The 23756-nt window shown below is 37.2% G+C and overlaps 5 protein-coding genes and 2 pseudogenes across 6 annotated transcripts; 6 read left to right on the top strand and 1 right to left on the bottom strand.

Annotated features, from left to right (window-relative positions):
* Window positions 1–1424: 1424 nt before the first annotated feature.
* On the top strand, window positions 1425–3970 carry LOC120216801 (heterogeneous nuclear ribonucleoprotein 1-like). The gene is made up of 4 exons (XM_039214122.1): window positions 1425–1640; window positions 1910–1923; window positions 2238–3550; window positions 3789–3970. The coding sequence occupies exons 1-3, from the start codon at window positions 1425–1427 to the stop codon at window positions 3538–3540; spliced, it is 1533 nt and encodes a 510-aa protein (XP_039070053.1). The 3' UTR covers window positions 3541–3550; window positions 3789–3970.
* Window positions 3971–4963: 993 nt separating this feature from the next.
* LOC120216731 (ACT domain-containing protein ACR11-like) lies at window positions 4964–8157 on the top strand. 2 transcript variants are annotated; one of them, XM_039214081.1, is made up of 10 exons: window positions 4964–5330; window positions 5760–5826; window positions 5914–6036; window positions 6166–6260; window positions 6894–6978; window positions 7055–7114; window positions 7264–7319; window positions 7532–7637; window positions 7786–7854; window positions 8020–8157. In XM_039214081.1, the coding sequence occupies exons 1-10, from the start codon at window positions 5200–5202 to the stop codon at window positions 8080–8082; spliced, it is 855 nt and encodes a 284-aa protein (XP_039070012.1). In that variant the 5' UTR covers window positions 4964–5199; the 3' UTR covers window positions 8083–8157. The 2 variants fall into 2 exon arrangements, with proteins under 2 accessions (XP_039070012.1, XP_039070013.1); XM_039214082.1 differs by having other exon boundaries at window positions 4965–5330; window positions 5769–5826.
* Window positions 8158–8552: 395 nt separating this feature from the next.
* Window positions 8553–9048, top strand: LOC120216735. The gene has a single exon (XM_039214084.1). It carries the CDS (start codon window positions 8601–8603, stop codon window positions 8931–8933), a length of 333 nt encoding a protein of 110 aa, XP_039070015.1. The 5' UTR covers window positions 8553–8600; the 3' UTR covers window positions 8934–9048.
* LOC120216800 lies at window positions 9043–10054 on the top strand (annotated as a pseudogene).
* Window positions 10055–10513: 459 nt separating this feature from the next.
* On the bottom strand, window positions 10514–12282 carry LOC120216728 (annotated as a pseudogene).
* Window positions 12283–14166: 1884 nt separating this feature from the next.
* On the top strand, window positions 14167–17293 carry LOC120216798 (polyadenylate-binding protein 7-like). The gene is made up of 8 exons (XM_039214121.1): window positions 14167–14222; window positions 15091–15350; window positions 15522–15628; window positions 15700–15889; window positions 16004–16296; window positions 16393–16545; window positions 16632–16847; window positions 17076–17293. Exons 1-8 carry the CDS (start codon window positions 14167–14169, stop codon window positions 17271–17273), a joined length of 1473 nt encoding a protein of 490 aa, XP_039070052.1. The 3' UTR covers window positions 17274–17293.
* A 1533-nt stretch (window positions 17294–18826) lies between these two features.
* On the top strand, window positions 18827–22993 carry LOC120216727 (TMV resistance protein N-like). The gene is made up of 6 exons (XM_039214077.1): window positions 18827–19329; window positions 19412–20510; window positions 20656–20696; window positions 21035–21275; window positions 21358–22266; window positions 22351–22993. Exons 1-6 carry the CDS (start codon window positions 18842–18844, stop codon window positions 22957–22959), a joined length of 3387 nt encoding a protein of 1128 aa, XP_039070008.1. The 5' UTR covers window positions 18827–18841; the 3' UTR covers window positions 22960–22993.
* The last annotated feature ends 763 nt before the right edge of the window (window positions 22994–23756 follow it).

The raw sequence follows: 23756 nt of genomic DNA, 5'->3' as shown, positions 1-23756 counted from the left end.
AAATGTCTTCTGTCACTTGCCATTAATTAATTGTAGAGACCACGAAACATCGCAAATCCAATAATCGAATTTTAAATATTACTATAAATAACATAACCAGAATCACCCAGCACCTTGATTTTGTTTTCCCCCTAATTAAATAACGATCTATAAGGCATTAAGTTGGAACTCAAATTGAACCATTGTTATTATTTGATAAAGTCGTATCCTCGTCTTTCTTCGTAGGCTGGAGCCGACCACTTGCCTGCCTGTCAGGCCAGACGGTAATTAACAACAATTAATTAATTCCTCAATGTTTTTTTATAATATATCTTCATATGGGATAGTCCAATAATGAAAATCTATACAATCATTATTCTTATTTAATTTGGGATAATTAAATTAAAGAACCCTTCAAACAGCTTTATTTCCCCACTTTAAATATATATAATTGAAAAACATTATTAGTGTGTAACTAACTCTGAGTTGGTTTTGGTGCACAACTAATCCCTCCTGTCTTTCACATTTTATTTTATGATTTCCAATTAATAATTAAGGTCGGATACGAAGCTATTTATTCCGATATAAGCTAAATATAATTAGAATTAACCGTCCAATATTTCAACCGCGTTAAGACGACATTTTACATAAACTTCAAACTTGGAAACACAGAGAAGTTGTCCATCGTCTCCTTTAACAACTTTCTTGTAAGAAAAGGCCCCTCACTGCCCTACGCCATTCTCTGTCTGTCTTCTAAATTTGTATATATAAATACAAATATCCATTCTTTATCCGCTCTCAGCCTCTCTGTTGGATGCACAGAATCCATTCATTTACACCACTGGCACACGTGTTTTTTCTTCTTATTTATGCATCCCAATTCCATTGATATTCAAACACAGTAATTGCCTCATTGGAAGAAAGAAACAAGAGAGAAAACGAGGGCCTTTCAGCCCTCTGTTCTTGTTATGCTTCATCTCAGATCTTAGATTATCTTGCTTTCCCTTCTGGATTCCCCCCCCCCCGGTATGCTCCATATCATTCTCTCAAAACTAGATTAAAGCTGCTCTATTTTTCATGCTTTGGTTTCTTGGAATCCTGGATTGTTGATCGATCTGTAATCGGTCTTATCTTATGTTTTTCGATCGAATCCAACAACATAAATAACCAAGCTTGGGTTGATTTTCGTGTCCCGACAAGGCACGGTTATCTTCGTTTAATCTACATTACGATGTTTATGTTGGAGAAATGATGATCAGTTGTGTGTTGCATTTAAATTCAAGAGAGCAAAGCCTCAATTGTATCTGACATTATTTACATGAAATTACGAGTCGGATTCTAGATCAGATGTTTTCTTTGTAGTGATATGTTTATTCATTTTGTTTATGATTGACTGGGAATTCAATATTCAGCAAGATTGTATTGGTATTGTGTTCAGAATGGAAATGGAGGTTGGCAAGCTATTCATCGGCGGTATTTCTTGGGGCACAAATGTGGACCGTCTTAGACAGTATTTTGAAACTTTTGGGGAAGTTGTGGAAGCTGTTATAATGAAGGATCGGACCACAGGTCGTGCCCGTGGGTTTGGGTTTGTTGTTTATGCAGACCCGGCTATTGCAGAAAAGGTTGTTTTGAAGCAGCATATGATAGATGGTAGAACTGTAAGTTCCTAACCTCTTTTTCTTTAAACTCCCTTGTAATATGGTATGTTCTGAAAAGTACTTTTGCTTTGATAATATGAATTGTATAGCATGCAATTCAAAACATTAGAGACTTAGAGTTATCCAGTTTCTTGTCTCGGTGTAGTTGATGGCCGCTCATATGATCATTTCTTTTTCTTTTTAATCATGTTTTTTAATTAAGACATGACTTTGTTTTATTAATTTTGATGTTTGTATTGTACTTGTACATTGTGAGGTTTGATTGGCAGCATGTTGCTATTGAGTAAGAACTACTCAAGTAACATGTATTTACCCCTTTCGAGGCCATTGAAGGTGATAGATTCCCAAACATCAGTCAATGTCAACAGTTAGGGAATCTGTCACCTAACTGAAGCTGTGACATCAGTTTCATTGAGATGAATCACTGTATTCAGAACACAGTTTGATAAATTGCAAAATGAACCATTGGTAATTATTTAGCATCAAATAGATGATGCGAACATGTAATTTGTATGATGGAGAAGAAGAATGTCATTATAGATCTTGTGTTCATGTTCCTCAGTCGTACACTACTGAAAGTTTCCAAGATCCATAAAGTAAAATTCAGGGGAAGTTATCAGCTTTAGGTGGATCCTTTATTTATGATTCAAAAAGATTGTGCACTTCTGATGCTATTATTTATGTTGTGAGGTTGAAATTGTGTTTAACTCCATTTTCTGTCTGGTTTTCTCTTCAGGTTGAGGCAAAGAAGGCATTTCCTAGGGAGGACCAGAACATTCTCAACAAAAACAATAATAGTGCTCTTGGATCATCCGGTCCTTCTCGTACAAAGAAGATATTTGTAGGGGGCTTAGCATCCACGGTCACTGAGAGTGACTTTAAGAGGTACTTTGATCAGTTTGGTACAATAACTGATGTTGTTGTGAAGTACGATCACAAGAATCAGAGGCCACGGGGTTTTGGATTCATAACTTATGATTCAGAAGAAGCTGTGGATAAAGTCTTGCAAAGAACATTTCACGAACTCAACGGGAAAATGGTCGAGGTCAAGTGTGCTGTTCCCAAAGAATCATCTTTAGGTCCGAGTCGGAACCAGTTAGGTGGATATAACTTTGGTCTCGATAGAGCCAACAGCTTCCTTAGTGGTCACATGCAGGGTTATAATACTAATTCAGTTGGGGGTTATGGTGTTAGAATGGAAGGTAGATCTAGTCCAGGTACTATTGGTCAGAGTGGATTTTCTCCATCAAGCCCCAGTTATGGGTTTGGACTGAATTTTGAGTTAAATTTGAGTCCAAGCTCTGGATGGAACTCAAACCTTAGATCTAAGCTGTGCTATGAACGGGGATTGGACACTTCGTTTAGTGGAAATTCAGACCGGTTTGCCAGGCCTTTTGGGTATGGTGTGAGCAGTGGAATGAATAGTTCTGTGTTAAACTCAGCAGGTCAAAATATTTGGGGAAATGGAAGTCTTAGCTATGCTACCAACTCCACAAACTCTAGTCCTATTGTTGGATCTCGAAGTGGGAAAACAGATGCAAGTTCCTTTGGCAGCATTGGATCACTTTGGGATCCCTCTCCCAAGTCAGGTCCAGGTGGAGGTGCTGCTTCTGCTTACAACAATCTTAGGTACGGAAGTGGAGGTTTTGGTGTTTCGTCCAGAGTGATAGGCCACGGGAGAACCAGTGATGCCCGTGCATCATCCCATAGTGCTTCAAATGATGGTTATTCCGATATTTTTGAAGATGGTTCATTTTGTGGGGAATCTACATGGCAATCTTTGCCCTTAGACCTAGAGCTGTCTGGCTCTTTCGATTTCGGTCTGGGAAATACAACTTCTGATGTTATAGCTAATAACTCTGCCGGTTACATTAGTGGTTATGGTGTTGCGAATAGGTAGTCAAATGGGGGTAAGACTTGATTTATTTTCTAATTTACTGTTCCATTAGTCTACTTTTCTTTTTACCCCTCAGACATATAGCCGTCTCTAACAAATTAATGTCTCTGCATCTTTCATGATATAGAACATCATCAACAGATGTTTAGTAATGAAAAGAACTCCATTTACCAGGTGTTAGTCGACAGACAGATAATTTTAGGTGCTTCATTCTGGTGTACTCATTTCCTGTTGCTTGCCATCTTTTCCAGGAATTGCCACATAGGCCGATGATTATACGATAAGGTAGGATATTTGGTGTGTGAATGACTGGATTTCTACGTTTAACATTTCGGTTATATACGAAAATACGAGTAGAGCTAACCCTGTTTACCTATCTTGATGGACCTGTTATAGAGACGAGTTACATAGAAGTCATACTTGTGCCTGAGGTTTTTCTTTTCATTTTCTAGCACAGGTTTTCCTTTACGGGAATCAATTAAATGTAAAATCAAATTGTGGGCATACGCTGGTTATTGTATTTTTTCCCTTTAATTTTTCCTTCATTTGGACTTTTAGAGTAGTTCCAATTGTTATGGTGAGTCAATTTACCGGGTTCATGTATATTGTAGATATCAGTGAGTTGTTTATTTCTCCTTCAATTAATACCAAAATTGTGTGGTCATTTGCTCTCTTTATCTTCTTGTCCTTTCCTGGAGCTAGCTTTGCAGTCATTTTCATCACCTTCAACTCCCATGACGTGGGATTTTTATCACCGGAGCGGTCGATTTTCAAAAAATTTAAAATTATATTTTAATTTTTTTATATAATTTACATTAAAATTCTATTTTAACTTCTTAAAATTCTATAAGTTTAAGTTCACTACCCTTAATTTAAAATATTATGTCCGTCCCTATGTATACATATATATAACAGTCAATTAACAACTAATTCATGTCGGCAAACGTCATTAAACTACCTTGATTAAAGATTTAAATTACAATTATGCTTTTATTTGTATTATGTTTATAATTATGAATATAATAAGTACTATTATGGTCATTGTAGATATTATAATTGTACAAAAATAATTTCGAACAATACCGTTAACACGGTCTAATAACCGCTATTCCAATAGTAGAATACCATTTAAATCTCTAACCATGATATACAAAAATTCAACAATACAAGTAAGCGTCGCCGGCTTGAACTTAACGTCATTGCACATGTTGTTAGGATAAGGGCAATTTGGGCACTGTCAGATTTAAGGGTAGTTGTCGCATACAAACGCCTCCAAATTATTTTATTGTCATTTCCGCAACTAATAAGGCCCTGTTTGGTTACGAAGTTCTCAAAGTCGTCGTTTGCTTAGCGGGTGGAGATTGGAGAAATGCGAGTACCAAACACGTCTCAGAAAATTTGATGAATCGGCTTAAACGTTGGGGGAGATATTGTAGAGGAGGATATTAATAAGTGATTCGAAAAGGGAAGAAAACGAAAAGAGAGGAGCAAAATAGATTGAGTGTTATCTTCTTCCTCTAATCTCTAATGGCGGATAAAACGAGAGCCTCAGCTTACTACTCTCATTGCTTCAACCTTGCTTCCTCTTCTTCTCTTTGATCTCTCTGTTTCTTTGTCCTCTTTGCTTCTGCTTCTTTCTCCAACTCTATAATTACAGTAGCGATGGCTTCTGCTGCTAATTGTGCAGTATATTTTTGCAGCAACACTAACTGCCTTACTGTATTTGAAATCAAAAACCATTCTTTGCCTGCTACCATTGTTAGCAGACAACCCAACACTCTTGGGAGAAGAAGGTATGATTATGTTAAATCTGACCTTTATCTTCTTTTTTCAGTACTACTTCTCTGGGTGTTGGGATTGTTGGTTGGGAAATTCTATATGGTGTTTCTTATGCCGCTTGAAGTGAAACAATTTAACGCAGTTGTAAACCCTTTGGAATTGGATAACCTCATTTGGATGTAGTTAATTTAATCAACTTATCCAGATTCAATACAACTTGAGGTTTTCTTTACGAAAAAATGAGTTATGATATTAGGAATCGAATCCGAGTATGATTCTAGTGTTAAATCTCCCTGTCCGTTATAGTTTTAAACCACAATGCAGATTTCATGTCTGCCATTGGGATCTGGCTGCAATTTTGCTTCCCAAATTTTCTTCAGTTGCTAATGCTACTGTTTAACTGGCTTTGCACTTGCTAACATTGTTTTTATCTTGAGTTTTAATCATAACAGGCTCAGATTGTCATCATCAACGACCAGAATCAATCCACCATCAGCCACTGCCATAGAGGTATGGAAGAGCAGTAATATATTTGATTGATTGTTGATCGTGTGTTAACTCACTAATGATCCGTTTCTTATGGTTTTATGTTTGAAGAATGATGGGAGTTTGCTCGATACAGTTCCAACCCCCAAAGTTATAATTGATCAGGACTCTGATCCAGATGCCACTGTTGTGGAAATAACCTTTGGGGATCGCCTTGGAGCTCTTCTTGATACAGTATAAATCCAATTTTACTTGACCACTTTAGAATATCTATATTTTTCTTTCCATTTACAATTTTGTTTTCTCTTTTATGATATGAAACTCTTTTATGTATAATCTTAACTATTAGCTAATGAGCTGCAGATGAATGCACTTAAAAGTCTCGGGTTGAATGTTACTAAGGCAAATGTCTATCTGGATTCATCTGGGAAGCACAACAAGTTTTCCATTACTAAGGCGTAAGTTGTATGCCTTTTAAGTTATTTTCAGTTTGTATTTTCGTGGTACTCGGTTAAGCCTTTCTAGCAGATTACATTTCCTGCCACATTTTGATATCTGAAAGTTAATGAGTGTAAGCTTTTTCTTGTTTGTGGTTAATGCTTACCTAATTCACCATAACTCAGTTTTTAGGCTAGGATTATTTTCAAGTGAGGTTGAAACTACTAGATATATCTCTAGAAACATCAGAAATTATTAAAGCTGTATTTATACTTACTCCTAGAAACACAGATGTGACAATGGTATTATATGCATAACAGATTACGTCTTTCATGGACTGCAAGCTGGTGTAATATCTACATCATATTGGTTTTGAATCTTCAATAGTTTAGATCACCATTTTGCTTGAATTATTGGAAAGAAGTATGGTTATTCGTTTCCCTTGAATGAATATCATGTTACATCGCAAATCAATCAGAATCTTTTTGTCTGATTCATAGAGTCAATACACTTGGAGCAGTTAAAGCCAACTTTGGAAATTCAATGCTGTTATTAACAAAACTAGGATAAAAATTGAATGTTCTGTCTCAGTTGTTATAAATGCTATTTCAGATGCAGTTTTACTAATATAGTGACGGTGTGTGTGTCTGCAGTAGTACTGGAAGGAAAGTTGAAGAACCAGAACTGCTTGAGGCAATACGTTTGACGATTATAAACAACTTACTTCAATATCATCCGGTAATCATCTTTTCTTTTTCCTTATTCCTGGTGAGGTATCTCCTAGTGAAGTCTATTGACATGTTATGTGGTCCAGGAATCAAGCTCCCAATTAGCAATGGGTGCGACCTTTGGTGTTGAGCCACCAAAAGAAACGGTATTCCACTTGCAGAATCTCGCTTTTCATGCTTGCTACTGAGGCCGGTGCAACTGGTCATAAGTGTTACAATTGTCAATCAATTATTGAGCTGAGTATGATACCCCACATTAATCTTGGCTTAAATTTTGCATTTTGGAATTCCTCAGGTTGATGTGGACATTGCAACCCACGTAAGAGTTCGTGACGATGGTCCTGACCGAAGGTAATGGTTACCCTTATACCTTATACAATGCAATCCCTGCCCTTGAAATTTTGATAGCTTAGGGCCTTGGCCGCATATTGAAAATTTTCTAGTTAGCTCCCATGCCTGATGATTCTTTGGTGTATTAATGTAAATGAAAGGATTGATATCTTTTCCGTTTTACCTTCTTCATTTCCATAGAGTTTTGTTTAGCTAAAACAAATTCGGTTCAGCTTGCTATTTGTGGAGACAGCTGATCGCCCAGGGTTGTTGGTGGATCTTGTGAAGACTATTAGTGATATCAACATTGCAGTTGAGTCTGGGGAGTTTGACACCGAGGTGACCAATCAGTTACCATTTTCTTTTTGTCACCTACGAAATATGATTTGATGATCATCTTCTCACCTTCTTTTCAAAGAATCGTATTAGCAACTCTGTAATAGAATAATAATTAATTTTTTCTACTTTTTGGACTTTTGCCACGTAGGGTTTGCTTGCAAAGGCAACGTTTCACGTCAACTACAAGGGTAAAGCCCTCATCAAGCCTCTGCAGCAGGTAAAGAACAATACAACCTAAACCAAAGTTACTCATTGTCTACCTGCTCTAGAGAAATGTGATCTTTTTGAAAAAACTTCCATAGGGTTAAGTGTTAACCATTAGGGTGGGGGGCATAGTTTTGCTATATGAAAATTTCCAACGTGTTCTTATGAAATCTGGCAGGTTCTTGCTAATAGTTTACGATATTTCTTGAGGCGTCCAATTACGGAGGAGGCGAGTTTTTGAGCCACCATAGCCAAGTTTAGGAGCAACTTACCGATACCAATGGGGTGAACTTTAGAATGTTGTTGTTGCCAATAATCTCCTCTTGTAGCAACTCTACAACTCCCCAATTACTGTTACTGCAATGATACTTGTATAACTATTTTAAGTCATTTGATCACAACTTTGTTGGCTCAATTTGTGGATTTTGTGAGTAATTTGATGCCATTCCCACTTTTATTTTTATTTATTTTATATTTCTTAAAAGACTGTAACTTTAAGTTTGGGTACACTTAAATCAATTCATCCATTTCATATATGAATAATTGTACTTAGTATAAAAGTGGTTGTATTTTTTTATTGTGCGTTCTTGGTGTAAAGATTGAACAGAAGTGCTTAACGTGTTATGCATTTACTAGCCTCAAAACATAAGTGAAACGACGACGGCTTAATTACTGGAAATAACATGCACACAGTTACCCCCTGCCCATAAACAAAACCCGAAAGGGGAAGGCAAAGATGAGAAATCCAATGCTCAACGGATGCACTCAACGATGGAGGCCGCGCAAAATGAGCAAAACAGTGAAGTAAAGCCTGCCGATATCCAGCATCAGGCACTTTCGAAGAACGCCCAAAAGAAGCTTTTGAGGCAACAGAAGAACGAGGCGAAGAAAGCAAAGATGAAAGCGCAAATGAAAGAGCAAAAACAGAGGGATGCGGAGAGGAAGCGAAAACAGTGGGAGAAGAAACTGGCCGCCTTATTCAAGAAAAGAATTGAGGAAAGAGAATGGAGAAAGATCCGAGGAAAGAGGCCAGAATATCCAGAGACTGAAACAAGCCAAGGACACCGGCCAAAACATCGTCGTCGATCTTGAATTCTCTCATCTCACGACGAACTCCGAGATCCATAGCCTCGTACAACGGGTTGTCTTCGAATCTTCAGCAAATGCATAAATTTGTCCCTTTATTACGTTGTATCCATAATGTAGTTCATGTTGTCGTCGAACCCTGCAGATTACGTACTGCTATGATGTAAATGGAAGATGTAATCTGCCTGCTCACCTCTGGTTGACTGGATGCCAAGGGGAAATGGAAACTCAATTGCAGATGCTCTCTGGGTTTGATAAGTGGATTATTGAGAAGGAACAACAATCTTATATCGAAGGGTTTTCCGAACGGAAAGATGATTTGGTGTACCTTACGGCGGATTCTGAAACAGTGCTGCATGAACTTGATCCCGCCAAAGTTTTATATTTTTGGCGGATTGGTGGATAGAAACCGGTGGAAAGGTAACTATGAAGAAAGCCAAGGAACAGGGAATTCGTACAGCAAAACTCCCTATTGGAGATTATATGAAGATGTCCAGTTCTCAGGTATGGCTCCACTTTCTTTCATCACGTAGAACAATTGCACTACTAAGAGTGTACTGAATTTTCTTTACCTCTTTCAGATGAAACTGTTGGTTTATTATCTTTATTCTGATGCAATTATGTGTTAGTTGCAAGGAAAAACCGAAAAGGCAATAGCTAGCTTAGAATCTCTTGGGGATTAACAATGCAAAGTGCAAAGTGCATATTATATCTTAATGATTGCATGCTATAGCTATACAACTTTCAAAGAATGATTAGGATGTAGATAGTAGGGTCTGGATTATTGTTTCTGATGATGGTCATGCTTGGTAGTTGGCTCACTAATCAGACTAACTTTCTAACAAACAAATAAAGAAGAAAATGTTTATTCTATAAGCTTTTCTTCTCTAATTACCATTTCTTTCCTATGAGTGCAGGTCCTTACAGTGAACCAAGTTATAGAGATACTCCTCAAGTTCCTGGAGACTAAAGACTGGAAAGCTTCCTTCTTTCAAGCAGTTCCTCAGAGGAAAAAAACCGAAGGAGATTCAGGAAACTGCCAACAAGTAGATGGAGTAGAGTTGGAGGAGGAAATTACGGAATCTGAGACTAAAAAGAGGTGCCTTGAAGTGCTTTTTCGTGACTAGAAGAGCTACCTGGATTTTGGTTTATACCGACACTTCTCCCTTTACATGCAATGGCTGTACAAGTGGAAAAATCATGACACAATTTATTGGCTTTGTAGTTCCATCACTTGCCTCTCCATTTGTCAATGGTGTTTCGATTCATACATTTAAAACTTTGGCTAAAGTTGTAGATAAGTGGATGCTCACTTTTGAGTTTGTAAGGAAAAAGGTAAAGTGCATACTGAGTTTTTAAGGAGAAAGGTAAAGTGGAAGATCCAACATTCACTTCATCTTTTCCATTATTATTCTCTCTCCAATATACAAGAGCTAGCTAAAACCTGCAAATGTGTATTTATAAATTGATCAATTGATGTCCAAATGAGAAGCCAAAATGCATAGGAAAATGGATGACTTCTTGTCATTTCCAGATACACGATGGATATATATATATATATATATATATATATATATATAACTGCTATTTTCTCATTCAAGTCGCTTTGTTTACCTAACGCTATCACAACTACAAAATAAAAAGGCTAAGCTAATGTTTCTTTAAGTTTACATTAACGCTAAACCCCCTTGCTCTTAAAGACTTCAACAGAAAACTAGAAAAAAAACAAAAATCTGTACTGAAGTTACATAATGCATGGAGTAACAGGCTCTCACCCCCTAGCCGAAAATGTCGACATTGCTCTATTTACCCAGCCAAGATAGAGGGCCTTATCCCTCTCTGCAAGTCTATAGTTATTGTCATACTCCTTCAACATATCTCTTACAGCCATAGTGACCGAAGAGCTCAATGGATATTGTGAAAAACCAGCCATCGTTAACCTTGACCTCCACTTTCCTAGAAGTTCATGCCTTTCCACCCTCTCAGTCCCCTCACAAGCAATCATATTCACGCTATCACGAGCCACACGTTGCTGCTCAGCATTGATCCTTTGTTTGTCGTCTCTTGGACAAGCTGCATCTATGGATTCAAACATAGCTGAATAATAGTCCAGTGTCTCAAGATACCTTGAAAAGAATGGAGATGTATTAGTATTGGACTCTTGCTCAGAAAGAGTCACAACCTTGGGTGACAGACTCTTGACCAGCCTCAACAGTCGATCTCTGTGATTCGAGATGTTTGCACTCTCATCTGGCATGTGATGCAATATGTATGGAAAGTTCATGGCAAGGGCTTCTCCAGGTTGAACCTTAAGATGCTCTAGTTGAATTTCACAACCAGACATAGCGGCATCATGAAAATTAAACGCCATATTGTACGACTGAGCAAATACCGATAGCCTCTGCCCCACAATATCAAGTCCCCCACCTCAAGCATGAATTGATTGAGAATCATCAATACCAGTCATGCGGATGGACGGTGGCCCACCAGGACGTTTTGCAAGTGCTGCAAAAAGAAACATCCACTGGGTCCCGTGCTATTTGGAAATCTATGATGTGAATTCTTTGTTCATATTCCATGACTTCCCTGACAACAACATTACCCGACGTGTATGCAAACTTCCAGTATGGGCAGATCCTGAAGAGAATATGCATGTACGACATCAGTTCTGAGCTCGTTGGCTCTTCGCATTTTAGGGCTTTGTAGATGTTACTCCCTGAGGATTCCAACCTCGCTCTAAGCCCTTCCAGCACATAAGCACCCAATCGTTGGATAGGTTCCCCGGACACTGAAACTATTTTCTCCAACTCATGCATTAAACAAATCACTGTCAACATATCACCATCGTGCAGTGCTTGACCACAGGCAACAAGGATCTGCTTCAGGTCTAAGTTAGGGATCATGTCCACCAGTTGATCACAGTTTAAGCTAGCCATTGAAGCAGCTTGGTGGGCCCCAGTAATGAAGCAGCCATTGCAGCTATCTATAGTATCTGATTCAGGCCCCAACAATGCGAAGAGCCGCTGAATGGTGATCCATAAGTGTTGTCGGGGGAATGATGAGGATCAGACAGGTATGATTGAGAACCTTGTGGGGAGAAAGGACTCCTGCTTGATGAGATGCTTACGGCAGAAGGGGAATCAAAACCAGCAGCTGCCATAGATGACTCCAGGGTAAAAACTTGGTCCTTGTAGGCCTGAAAGGAGACGTCAGATCCTCGGCCGACCATATCTAAACATGCATTGTTGTCTAATATCTGGATATGAGACAAAGAAAATGGATCGTTTTCTTTAACAGGTTGTTCATATAACCTGTGTATAGTGGCTGAAGATTGGTGTTTCCGAGATGTTCACATCTAACGCTAATACCATCAGTTGCTTGATTGAGCAGACTTGTTAATGGAAAATAAACAAGATTGTGCAAGTCTCGATCCCCAGCATCAATGTGGACCATCAATTGCTTTGGTTGTGCAACGCAGAAATATCAAAGGAACAAATGCAACCTAGTAAAACAAATCCAAGAAAATAACAGAGATTAGACTATGTAACTGATGGAAGCACAGTGCACTAGTCCAGAGAACCAGAGGAGGGGACAAAAAAGAAGCAATAACCAAAGGAGCCTACATGGAGATGGAGAATAAGTTAAGAGGGAAAAGTTTCTTTAAGCAACAATGATTTGAATAAGGAGTTAATCAACCATAACCATAATAAAGTGAAACACCAAAGAGAGAGAGAGAGAGAGAGAGAGAGAGAGAGAGAATATCAAGAAACCGACAATTCGATGTTTAAAAAATGCAATTAGAAGGATTTATTCCGAGAAGGAAACCTCAATATTCAGAGATCAAGCATAGTACCAACTTAAATCTCTCTCCAATGAAAATAATATAAATTAAAGAGGATATATTATAAAGGCCCAAGGTTATAGTCCAAGGCTACCAAGCCAGCCAAAAGGGGACTATTGAGAAAAACAAAGGACGAGCGAAAAAGAGAGGAAACCAAAACCAGATGACAAGGAATGAAATTGGGCAAACCAAAAGCTTAAAAAAGTATATCAGCTACCGGATTCACGATTCATTTTTATCTGTAGAGCTGCAAAGAAATTGAAAAAGCATATATAACAGCTCTATAAAGTGGTTTATAGAAATTCAAATGAAGAAGAAGAAGTTTTTTTATGAGGTTAGAAAGGCCAAACTTCCATTTTCTTCGGCAGCGCCACCAATATGAAGTCTTGTTGATGGCGTAAGAAACGCAGAATATAAAAAAGTGAAATTGAAGGCTAACCTAGCCATTATTCTTCCCCAAATCATGAGTTATCAACAAAATCATTTGAATTGATCGATCCAGGAAAACAAAAACAGACAGGAAAGAATTGAAGATTGTAATGACGAAAGCATGAGCAGATAAGAAGGGAGAGAGTAGGCATATACCTTTGTAAACTAATAATCAGCTTTTAGCTTTGGGTGTCTTTAAGTTCCTTACTCAACCAACAAAACCCGTGTCCTTGTCACCTTGTGTGCGTTTCTGTTTCTCTCCACAGATATCTGATGGCTTTGTTTATGGGATTCTCGTGGTAGAACCCGGAGATATAGATGCAGGCGGGGCTCAACTTATACCGAGGGCCGTTGAAAAGTTTGATTTTAAATTTATCTAGAATTGATATTAAAAAAACATTTTAAAAATTAAAAAATTTTAGTTTTAGATATTAGATTATAAATTATAAATATATTAAAATTAATATTATATAAAAATATATCAATTTAAATTATAAAGAAATATTTCATGATGATTTATTATTATTTATAAATGAAATATTTAAAAAACATAAAATTTTAAGGCATTGTAATGAACTAATATAATTAATTTATCAATTTTAATTTGAATAAATAAATCATATTTTGAAATTATATAAAATATAATTATTATAAAATTAAATAATTTATTTTATATATTTAAAATAAACTATAAAATGAAAATAATTAAAAAAATTGAAGGTTAAAAATTATATTTTTTTCATACGAATCAAACTTTTAAATCACAAAAGTTCAAAATTTAGATGAAGTAAAAAAAAATCATCATTAATCTATAAAAAGAAATATTCTTTTGTTCACCCAAATTTGAGGGAGGCCTAGGGTTAAAAGATATTAGAGGATGGAACAAAGCTTGCTCTATTTCTCTTATTCGAAAAATTATGGCCGGTGAAGATTCGCTATGGGTGGCGTGACTTAATGTCTATGTACTTAATGGGCAATGCTTTTGGCAGTTTGAGGGAAAGGCTAATACTAGCTGGATTTGAGAGGTGAGGCTCAATTAGTTCTAAATTCTTCTTTGAATTCTCCATGTATTACCACTAGCTGGATTTGGAGTAAACTTAGGCCTGATGGGATTAAAGTGAGTTGGTATTGGTCTCTTTGGTTTCCCCTCCATGTCCCTAAACACGCCTTTATAGGGTGGATGGTCATTTTAGATAGGCTTCCTACCAAGGATCGTGTGTTACACATGGGGATTGTGATGGATGGGGGGGGGGTGCGTATTTTGTGATGATCGGGAAACTCGTGACCATCTTTTTCTGAATGCTCTTTTGCTGTGGTGTTTGGGAAGCCGTGTTGATCAAGTGTTTTCTTCGGAGGAGAGCTCTGGGGTGGAATGAGGAGCTCGAATGGGTTGTGCATCATCTTAAGGGCAAATCTTTGATTTCTTTTATTTTGAAGCTTGCTTGATGGGATTTTATTTACTTTGTTTGGGAAGAAAGGAATATGAGGCAATTTACAGGTGTTTGCAGGGGACAATCTTCGATTTTGGTGGCCATTGAGGAGATTATTAGAATAAAACTTGTTTGTAGATGTATAGATACTGCTGATGTTGTTAATAGGGATTTTTGTTCCAATTGGGGTGCTCATTTGTAAATCTTTGTAAATGGGGTTGTTGGGTTTTTTCTGTCGACTGTAGCAGTTTTCCTGCTTTCTCGGATAAATACAAATACTTGTTCGACAAAGTTCCTGCTTAAATTTCCTTCATTACTGAAGGGGTTATAACATATTTATATGCTAAAAATGATTTTTTAATATAATGTTTGTAGTTCAATGATCATAATAATTGATATTAGTGATTATATAAATGATAATAATCAAATAATAAAATTCATCTAATATATTTTATGGTCCCAGATTTGTTGGGAAATTCGTGAAAAACTGTGACAGGATTTTGCCAAGTCCTGATGTTAAATATAAAAATCTGTATGTGAAGAACTTGGATCCAGATGTCACTGAAGAGATTAAGCAGGAGAAATTTTCTGAGTTTGGGAAAATTGCCTCCCTGGCTGTAGCAAGGGATGAAAATGGTGCCTCGAGAGGTTTCGGCTTTGCGAACTTCGAATGTCCCGATGATGCCAAGCGGGCAATGGAGTCAATGAATGGATCAAAACTTGGTAGGCTTTCTTTTACTATGCTTTACTTACTCTTCGTTTTATGCATATCCTGGTCCGTGCATACTGGAGTTTAAGTAACATAGTTCTAACACTCTTTGCCTTCATTGATGGCATAATTCAATCCAAGAGAGGCCTAACACACTTAGTTTGATGTATGCTTGTATTCATTAGGTTCAAAGGTTCTACATGTAGCAAGGGCACAAAAGAAAGAAGAACGCGAACAAATATTGCGTAATCAGTACGAGGAACAACGGAAGGAGCAGATCATGAAATATAAAGTAAGCTTTGCCTGAGCTCATTTCTCTACATGATTCAGTTCATGATAAGTTTATCTTTCTCCAAATTTCAGGCTTCAAATGTTTATGTGAAGAACATTGATGAAGATGTTACCGACGATGAGCTGAGAGACCTTTTCAGTCAATGTGGTACAATTACTTCTGCAAAACTTATGCGAGATGACAAAGGAACAAACAAGGGGTTAGGATTTGTCTGTTTCTCTGCTCCGGAGGAGGCCGCTAAAGCCGTCGGCATGTTCCATGGTAAGTTAACGAGTTTTTATAATAATTTAGGAAGTTATTCACTTGTGTCTTGCATCTCAAGTTTCATGCCTTAATTTGTGAACGATCTTTGTCCCGGAATTGTATATCTTTTAGGATATATTTTCCATCGGAAGCCTCTGTATGTTGCTATTGCTCAAAGGAAGGAGGATAGACAAGCACAATTGCAACTTCGGTATGAGCAGTGTATGGCCCGATTGGCAGGACCTTCCACAACTATTCTCCCTGGAGGATATCCTCAGCTTTACTACATATCTCCGACCCGTGTTGTTTCTCAAATACCTCTGAGGCCGGGGATGATGTACCAACCTTTAAGTTTTTGGCCAGGATGGAGGGGTAATGGCTTTGCACCATCAGCCAGACCAGTCTTTCAACCATCACTGCCCATGGTATGTATCCATTCTAGGTTCCTATACAAGTACATTAGAGGTACAAACTACTATATGACTACCAGTATATGAGTACTTATTTATGCTATTTCGTAGTTTCCTACTGCTCCAATGCAAACCAGGGCAAAACGGGCTCGGATGAACGGTCCTTCTCTTATGCAGGGCAGTCCTCACCCGGTCACATATGTGCCTCATTCGCAACAGTTGACTCAGACAGTGAATTCTTTGGAAGATCAAAGTAACCAACAGGTTAAACTTTTCCCCCTCTCCCTTTTACATGGATTCACTTGTTATATATTTTCGAGTCTATGTTGATCGGATTCTTCATTTTGCAGTGGACTGGGCAAGGTAAATATGTACCAAACGGTCGAGCTAGAGAGGTGAACAAAGGCTCTGATGCGGCACCAGGTGGTTCGAACTCTGTTTTAGTTTTTACACAAGGGAGTGAGATGCTGAGTAGCATGCTTGCTGCGGCTTCACCCGAGCAGCAAAAAACAATACTTGGTGAACGAATTTATCCCCTTGTTCACAAGCACCAGTTAATTTCCATAGCCTAGAACACTTGAACATATACAATTACTTTTTAGACACGATCCGACATGAATATCTTCATTTTTCTTGAAAATTTATGTCCGACACTTGTGTCGGTTGCATATTCATTATTTGAGTACATAACTCTTCAGTGACCTGAACATGGAGAATCATCCCTTCGAACCTATATCGTGATACGAATATTGAACACGAATACTTCATAGCTAACATGTTTCTCTTGTATACAGCCTGATCTGGTCCAAAAGGTAACTGGAATGCTTCTAGAGATGGACAACTCTGAACTGCTTCTTCTGTTAGAGTCCCCAGAATCACTGGCAGCCAAAGTGGAGGAAGCCGTGGAGGTTCTCAAGCTCTCAAATGCAAAAATGTCCGGCCAAGATGCCCTTCGTACCAATTCCCTTTCTGCTGGAGTTGCTGTCAATTGAAATCTTGGCTGTCCAAAAGGAAAAAGGCCATTTCAGTGATTTTTAAGAATTAATATCCAATCTCAGCAGTGAACTTTCAAAATTTCCCCTACAGTTTAATTGTTATTTATGAAGTAAATTGAATTGAAAGGATTCATTGTTGAGGATATAGTAAGTTAGTAAGGTATCTTGATGGAGAGGTTGACTTACCAGAAAATTTGACGCCACCGGCTGCATTTCATGGGGGCGCAGAGAGATTTGAAGCCTTTGTGCATTCGTTCTCGTCCTCATCCTCATCCCCGTCATTGGATAATATGATTTCATATCCATTCTTGGAAAATGGTAATGCTGGTACTAGCTAGCTTCGCTTCTATTTCAAGCTCTCCACTTCCTGAGGACAAACTATATACTGTATTGTGTTTGGGACTTTGAGCTTGTATTATATGCAAAACCGTGCAAAAACCTAATCAAAGGGAATAAAAGATTTCTCTCGCGAACATGATGTTTCAATGATATTTTTTCTGATCCAATATTTATGTCCAAATATAATCAATCATAATTCAAAGAAAAATATGAATTCAATTAAAATCAAATCATTAGAATCATTTCTAATTTCTCAAATCTGTATTCAATGGCCCCAATGCAATCATAAGTTCTTGTTGCCCTAGGAGGAGGATGCTGATGGTGGTGACATTTTCTTTGACCGGAGCAAAGTAGAAGACTATGGCAGTGAGTATGGCAATACATTATTGTTTTTAAATCTACATTACTACAATTCCGGCAAGAACCACAAATCGAATCATTAATCTGATATCAAAGGTGAAGCTAATTAGATTTGCTTTGCTTTTACTGTTTTGTAATTCACCGTCATTGTATTATTAGGGAAACCACGGTAGATGCTGGGCATCTTTCTTTTATGATTTCCACACAGTGAGTTGTGAAGTAGCTTCGAAATTTAAGTGCAATTTTGATTTGAATTTCAACCATTTTGAAGGTTTTAATTATGTTTTGTCAGCTGTAGGTACTGGTTGATCATGGCTTGATCTGAAGTTACTTCCTTAGGCTTGTAAAGTTATTATCAATTCCTTTGGCTGCAATTACTCAGATGACTTTGGAAATCAAAGTTTACCTTTTTTTCCATAAAGAAATGACTGGGTAACTCTCAACTTTGATTTGATTCTCATAATTGAAGCAATGCTTGTCAAATGTGGGGCTTCATAATTAATGTTTAATTGACAAGTCTCCCTCTATCATTTTTCTTATACAAGAAATTAATGTTCTCTTAATATATATATATAGATTGATTGATGTGAAACGTAGAAAGTGATGGGAAGTAGAACAAGTATGACATGACTCGGTTATGAGGGGGAAAATATCAACCATAGAAGCTAGCCCCGAGTATACGCATTGAACTAAAGCGTGGAAAATGCAAATCATAGCCAGTAGCCACATGAGTTTGAAAGAAAACTTGGACCAATTGACGGGAGATAGAACAGGATAATATCAGAGTTTGAGAACTATTATTTCTTGTTGATGAACAAAGCCTTCTCAAATCTATAAACCCAAAATTTTCCTTCTCATAATTCATCATGTCATTATTACCTTCAACTTTATCATGTATTTCTAGAAAGAAATACGATGTTTTCTTGAGTTTTAGAGGTGAAGATACCCGTAAAAGCTTCACAGATCATCTCTATGATGCTCTAAATCGAAGTGGAATTATCACTTTCAAGGATGATCCAAAGATGGATGCCGGTGAAGAGATCGCACCACAACTCTTCGGAGCCATTCAACAATCATGGTGCTCGGTAATTGTTTTTTCAGAAACCTATGCCTTTTCAAGTTGGTGCTTGGAGGAGCTTGTTGAGATTGTTAAACAAAAAAACGAGAAAGGACATAAAGTGTTTCCAATCTTCTACGATGTGAATCCATCTGATTTAAGAAAACATAAAGAAAAAGTTGAAGAAGCATTTGCCAAACATGCAGAGAGATACATGGAAGATAAAGAAAAGATTCTGAGGTGGCGAAATGCTTTGACTCAAGTGGCTAACATCAAAGGATGGCATTTAAATAACAGGTAAATCATTCTTTTCTTTCCTGTTTTCTTGTTTAATTAATTTAATAATTATAAAAATGAACTGAATTTTATTTCTTTGTAGGCATGAATCAGAGTTTATAGGAGATATTGTTAGAAAAATATCAGCAAAATTATGTCAGACATATCCAATTGTTCATGATGAGTTGGTTGGAATTAGTTCACGCTTGGAGGAGTTGCATTCCAAAATAGAGATTGGGGAAGATGACATCCGCATCATAGGAATTTGCGGAATGGGTGGCATCGGTAAAACAACTCTCGCAAGAGTTGTATACGACCAAATGTCATCTCATTTTGAAGGTAAATGCTTCATTGCTGACGTTCGAGAAGTTTCAGACAAATTTGGAATTGTTTCTCTACAGAAACAACTTCTTTTCCAGATCTTGTCCGGTGAAGTCTTCGAATTTTTCAATGTTCATGAAGGGAATGCCATAATTAGCCACAGATTATCTAACAAAAAGATCCTTGTTGTGATTGATGATGTGGATAATTTACAGCACTTGAAATGCTTGGTTGGAAGGCATGATTGGTTCGGTTTAGGGAGTAGAATCATTATAACAACAAGAGATGAACACTTGCTCCAATCTTACCGAGTTGATGATGTGTATAAGCCTTCAACATTGAATGACAGCGAGGCACTTAAACTTTTCAGTTTGAAAGCTTTTGATAGTGAGACAGCACCAAATGATGTTTTTGTTGAGCTTTCTGAACATGTTGCAAAATATGCCAGTGGTCTCCCCTTAGCTCTTGAAGTCTTGGGTTCTTTTTTGTGCGGTAGAGATGTAGCTCAATGGAGAAGTGCAATCCAAAGACTTGAAAAGGATTCTAACAAAGAGATTATTGACAGACTTCGAATTAGCTTTGATGGATTAGAAGAAACGGAGAAGAACATATTTCTAGATATAGCATGCTTCTTCAATGGGGACGAGAAAGATTTTGTCATGAAAGTATTGGATGGCTGTGAGTTTTTCCAGGATATTGGAATCGATGTTCTCATTAAGAAGTCTCTACTAACTGTTGATGAAACCAACAAATTGTGGATGCATAACTTACTACAAGAAATGGGAAGAAGAATTGTTAGGGAAAAATCTATTGAGGAGCCTGGAAAACGTTGTAGATTGTGGGAGGAAAATGATGTATATCATGTGCTAACGAAAAACACTGTAAGTCTTTCCAAGGAAATTGCATATTATATTAATGTTAAAGACAAAAATGATATACACAATGTAATTTTTCACAAGTTTTATCACAGAAATTGCCTCATTTTATTTTTTTTGTTTCTTATGTCTTACTTTTGAATGTTTTTAGGCTACGGAAGCGATTGAAGGCATGATCATTGACAATAAAAGGTAGCAAAACATACATAAACATGCATCCATGTGTAAATTTCATATTTTGTCAAAAGTGACCCTTAAAGTTTTATTATATCACTATACTCAAATTACACCGTTCCTTATTGAGTTATACTCTCTTTCTTATTTTACTCACTATACTTTTAGTTTTTCTAATTTATTTTGAAAATACTTGAAGAATCATCTCTATGTTTATATTCGGATGTGTGGGATACGAGTGCTTGATGGAGCATAGATAAATTAAGTGTTGGAGCAGCCTTGCTTTTAGGTATGAAATGCTTTGGGATATTTTTAAATTTGAACAGAATTTTCGTTGTTTTACCCTTGGTTATCAGGATATCTAACAAGATGCTCAATTTGAATGTTAATGCTGTCTCGAAGATGAAAAAATTGAGATTGCTCAAAGTCCTTTGCCTCTTAAATTGTGATGAACTCAAATATCTTCCTAATGAGTTGCGGCTCTTAGATTGGATGGGATATCCTTTAAGATTCTTACCTCCAAGCTTCCAACCAGACAACCTGGTTGCACTTCTGCTACCATACAGTCGCATTGAACAACTATGGAGGGGAAATATGGTAAGAACTAATTCATATGATCATTGTTTTTTAACTTATTTTAGGAACTAAATCTTCTCTAATTTATTATTATTTTCAGCAGCCCCTGTATAATTTGAAAGTGCTCAACCTCAAAGGGTCCGATAACCTGATCAAGACACCGGACTTTACAACAGCCCCAAATCTGGAAATTTTGATATTGGAGGGTTGTACAAGAATAGTAGATGTTCATCCATCAGTCGGAGTTCTTTCGAGGCTTAAACTTTTGAATTTAAGAAGCTGCACAAGTCTTAGGAATCTTCCAACCAAAATTGGAATAGAATCTCTTGAAACATTAATCCTAAAAGATTGTAGAAACCTTATTAGTCTCCCAAGCAGCATAGGTGGGTGTAAATATCTAAAAACTCTTGATCTTTCAGGTTGCTATGAAGTTGAAAATTTACCGGAGAATTTGCAGCAAGTAGAGTTGTTGGAAGAGCTTGACTTAAGTGAAACAGCCATAGCAAAACCGCCATCCTTCATTTTTCAACTTAAAAATCTTAAAGTTTTGTCTTTGAATAGGCTCAAGGCACCATCATCTAAGTTAGCACCAAATCTACCTTCTCTTTTCCAGGTATTCCAAAGAGGACGGATCGAGTCTGTGCCTCTTATGTTACATTCACTGTCAGGTTTGATTTCACTAAGAGAGCTGAAACTAAGGAACTGCAATCTTCGTGAAGGAGATATTCCAAGTGATATTCATTGTTTACCCTATTTGGAAAAGCTTGAGCTTGGTGGTAACAATTTCATCAGCGTACCTGTGTCTGTCATTAGATTTCTCAGTCTTCAATATCTTGGATTGTCAAATTGCAGGGAGCTTAAATCGTTTCCTAGTCTTGGTGCTTCTCTAGAACTATTTGCAACTCCATCAAAGTTTTGCAAGGCAGTGGATTTGACACGGTTTAATGGTCTTCACTGCTACAAAATAGTTGAGAATATCAATGCATTAACAATGCTGAAAATCTATCTTAAGGTCGATTTATCATTCTTTGTATTTACAGAATCTCATTCTTGAAGAATTACAGTATCAGTTACCAAACAACATTTTATTTTGCAGATAGTTGCATGTTTAAGAAAAAGTTTTGATGTTGTTATGCCCGGAGGTGAAATCCCAAAATGGTTCAGCCATCAAACAGTTGACTCTTCAATCAAGATACCACTGCCTAACAATATTCAGAATGATAGTCAATGGATCGGAGTTGCCTTCTGCTGCATTTTTGTCAATGATGATGCTTCAAGGGATGAGGAACTCACATGTGATGCTATTATCCATCATAGGAATTCTGGACAAGCTGATTCTGATGGATCTGGTTTTCGGGGTAGAAATCCTCGACGTGTCTCAGGGGACGGCTGGATTTTTTCTAAAGAATATAACCAGCCCATAATAAAGGACCACCTTTATTGTTGTTTTTTGTTCCGTGAAAGATTATATCCATTTTCCCTGGAGGATAAATGTGGTGAAAGTGAAACTGAGAATTCATCAACATTGGATTGCTCAAATCAGGAATTTGATGAACTCCAGTTTTCAGTCACATCCGATGATAGTCACATAAGTGTTAAGGTGAAGAAATGTGGGCTTCGAATAGTTTATCAGAAAGATTTGGAAGATATCAATGAAGATTCCGCCGCAGATGGATCAATAGCTGAAGGTCCCCTTATAAAGTGAAGATATAATGTTTATGAAGAGACCGAAGCCGTGATTGCAGCATTATTGCTGTTATTATTGCAGCTGTAATTACTGCATGCATGTTGCATGCAGACTGCCATGCAGGGGCAGTGTCACGGGCACAAGTGGGGAGTGCATGCAGGGGAGAGACGCATAGAGTGTAATGCGTATTTGGGGTGTACTGTAGCAATCACTTCATTTGAAGAAATAATTCCGAGACAACATTATTTTACGAAATAAAATTATCAGCAACATTAACATTATCTGGAAAAATCAGCCATATTTTATGATGAAGCGAACATAAAATCTATAAAGCCTAAAATGGTTGCCTTTTCTGACTTTGGCTTCATGTTTTCGAACGAAGGATTTGATATTGACGTTGATAAACAACTTGGAGAATCTTGGTGCTTTTCCTTTACACTATTAATATACTTTAAACAAAGGGCGTACCAATATATATATACACACATTGGCTCGCTTTCGTTATCTTGAATACCTCAGCGTGAGATGAAAATCGAGATTTGATGATGCTCATAGATATTTAAACAAACAAACAAACTTATAAAATATTTTTAATCAAATAAAAAAGAGGTTAGTGTACCTTTTTGACCTCTGATCTTTCGTGCTGTTTTATTAAATTTGGCATTAAGCTGTGATTTAATCTCTAACTTTTATGAGAAAGGCGGTTGGGCATCGAAGAAAATGTAGATAAGAAGTGATTGTGATATTATATTATTATTCGAATTCTCTTATCAAACCAACCTTTCGGTAGAGGTGTTCAAAAAAATATAAAATCG

This window comes from Hibiscus syriacus, unplaced genomic scaffold (genome assembly GCF_006381635.1).
Source record: "Hibiscus syriacus cultivar Baekdansim isolate YM2019G1 unplaced genomic scaffold, ASM638163v2 tig00110163_pilon, whole genome shotgun sequence".
Lineage (NCBI taxonomy): Eukaryota > Viridiplantae > Streptophyta > Magnoliopsida > Malvales > Malvaceae > Hibiscus > Hibiscus syriacus.
Note: the sequence above shows the minus strand (reverse complement) of the source record. Positions and strands in the feature narration are given on the sequence as shown.

Bases quoted from the DNA above. Each gene is read 5' to 3' on its own strand.
- LOC120216727 (XM_039214077.1), top strand. From the start codon at position 18,842: ATGTCATTATTACCTTCAACTTTATCATGTATTTCTAGAAAGAAATAC. The intron at 19,330-19,411 runs GTAAATCATTCT...ATTTCTTTGTAG, and splicing joins GGATGGCATTTAAATAACAG to GCATGAATCAGAGTTTATAG. The intron at 22,267-22,350 runs GTCGATTTATCA...TTTATTTTGCAG, and splicing joins TGCTGAAAATCTATCTTAAG to ATAGTTGCATGTTTAAGAAA.
- LOC120216731 (XM_039214081.1), top strand. From the start codon at position 5,200: ATGGCTTCTGCTGCTAATTGTGCAGTATATTTTTGCAGCAACACTAAC. The intron at 5,331-5,759 runs GTATGATTATGT...CTTGAGTTTTAA, and splicing joins AACACTCTTGGGAGAAGAAG to TCATAACAGGCTCAGATTGT. The intron at 5,827-5,913 runs GTATGGAAGAGC...TTATGTTTGAAG, and splicing joins CATCAGCCACTGCCATAGAG to AATGATGGGAGTTTGCTCGA.
- LOC120216798 (XM_039214121.1), top strand. From the start codon at position 14,167: ATGGGCAATGCTTTTGGCAGTTTGAGGGAAAGGCTAATACTAGCTGGA. The intron at 15,351-15,521 runs GTAGGCTTTCTT...TGTATTCATTAG, and splicing joins AATGAATGGATCAAAACTTG to GTTCAAAGGTTCTACATGTA. The intron at 16,848-17,075 runs GCCTAGAACACT...TCTTGTATACAG, and splicing joins AGCACCAGTTAATTTCCATA to CCTGATCTGGTCCAAAAGGT.
- LOC120216801 (XM_039214122.1), top strand. From the start codon at position 1,425: ATGGAGGTTGGCAAGCTATTCATCGGCGGTATTTCTTGGGGCACAAAT.
- LOC120216735 (XM_039214084.1), top strand. From the start codon at position 8,601: ATGCACTCAACGATGGAGGCCGCGCAAAATGAGCAAAACAGTGAAGTA.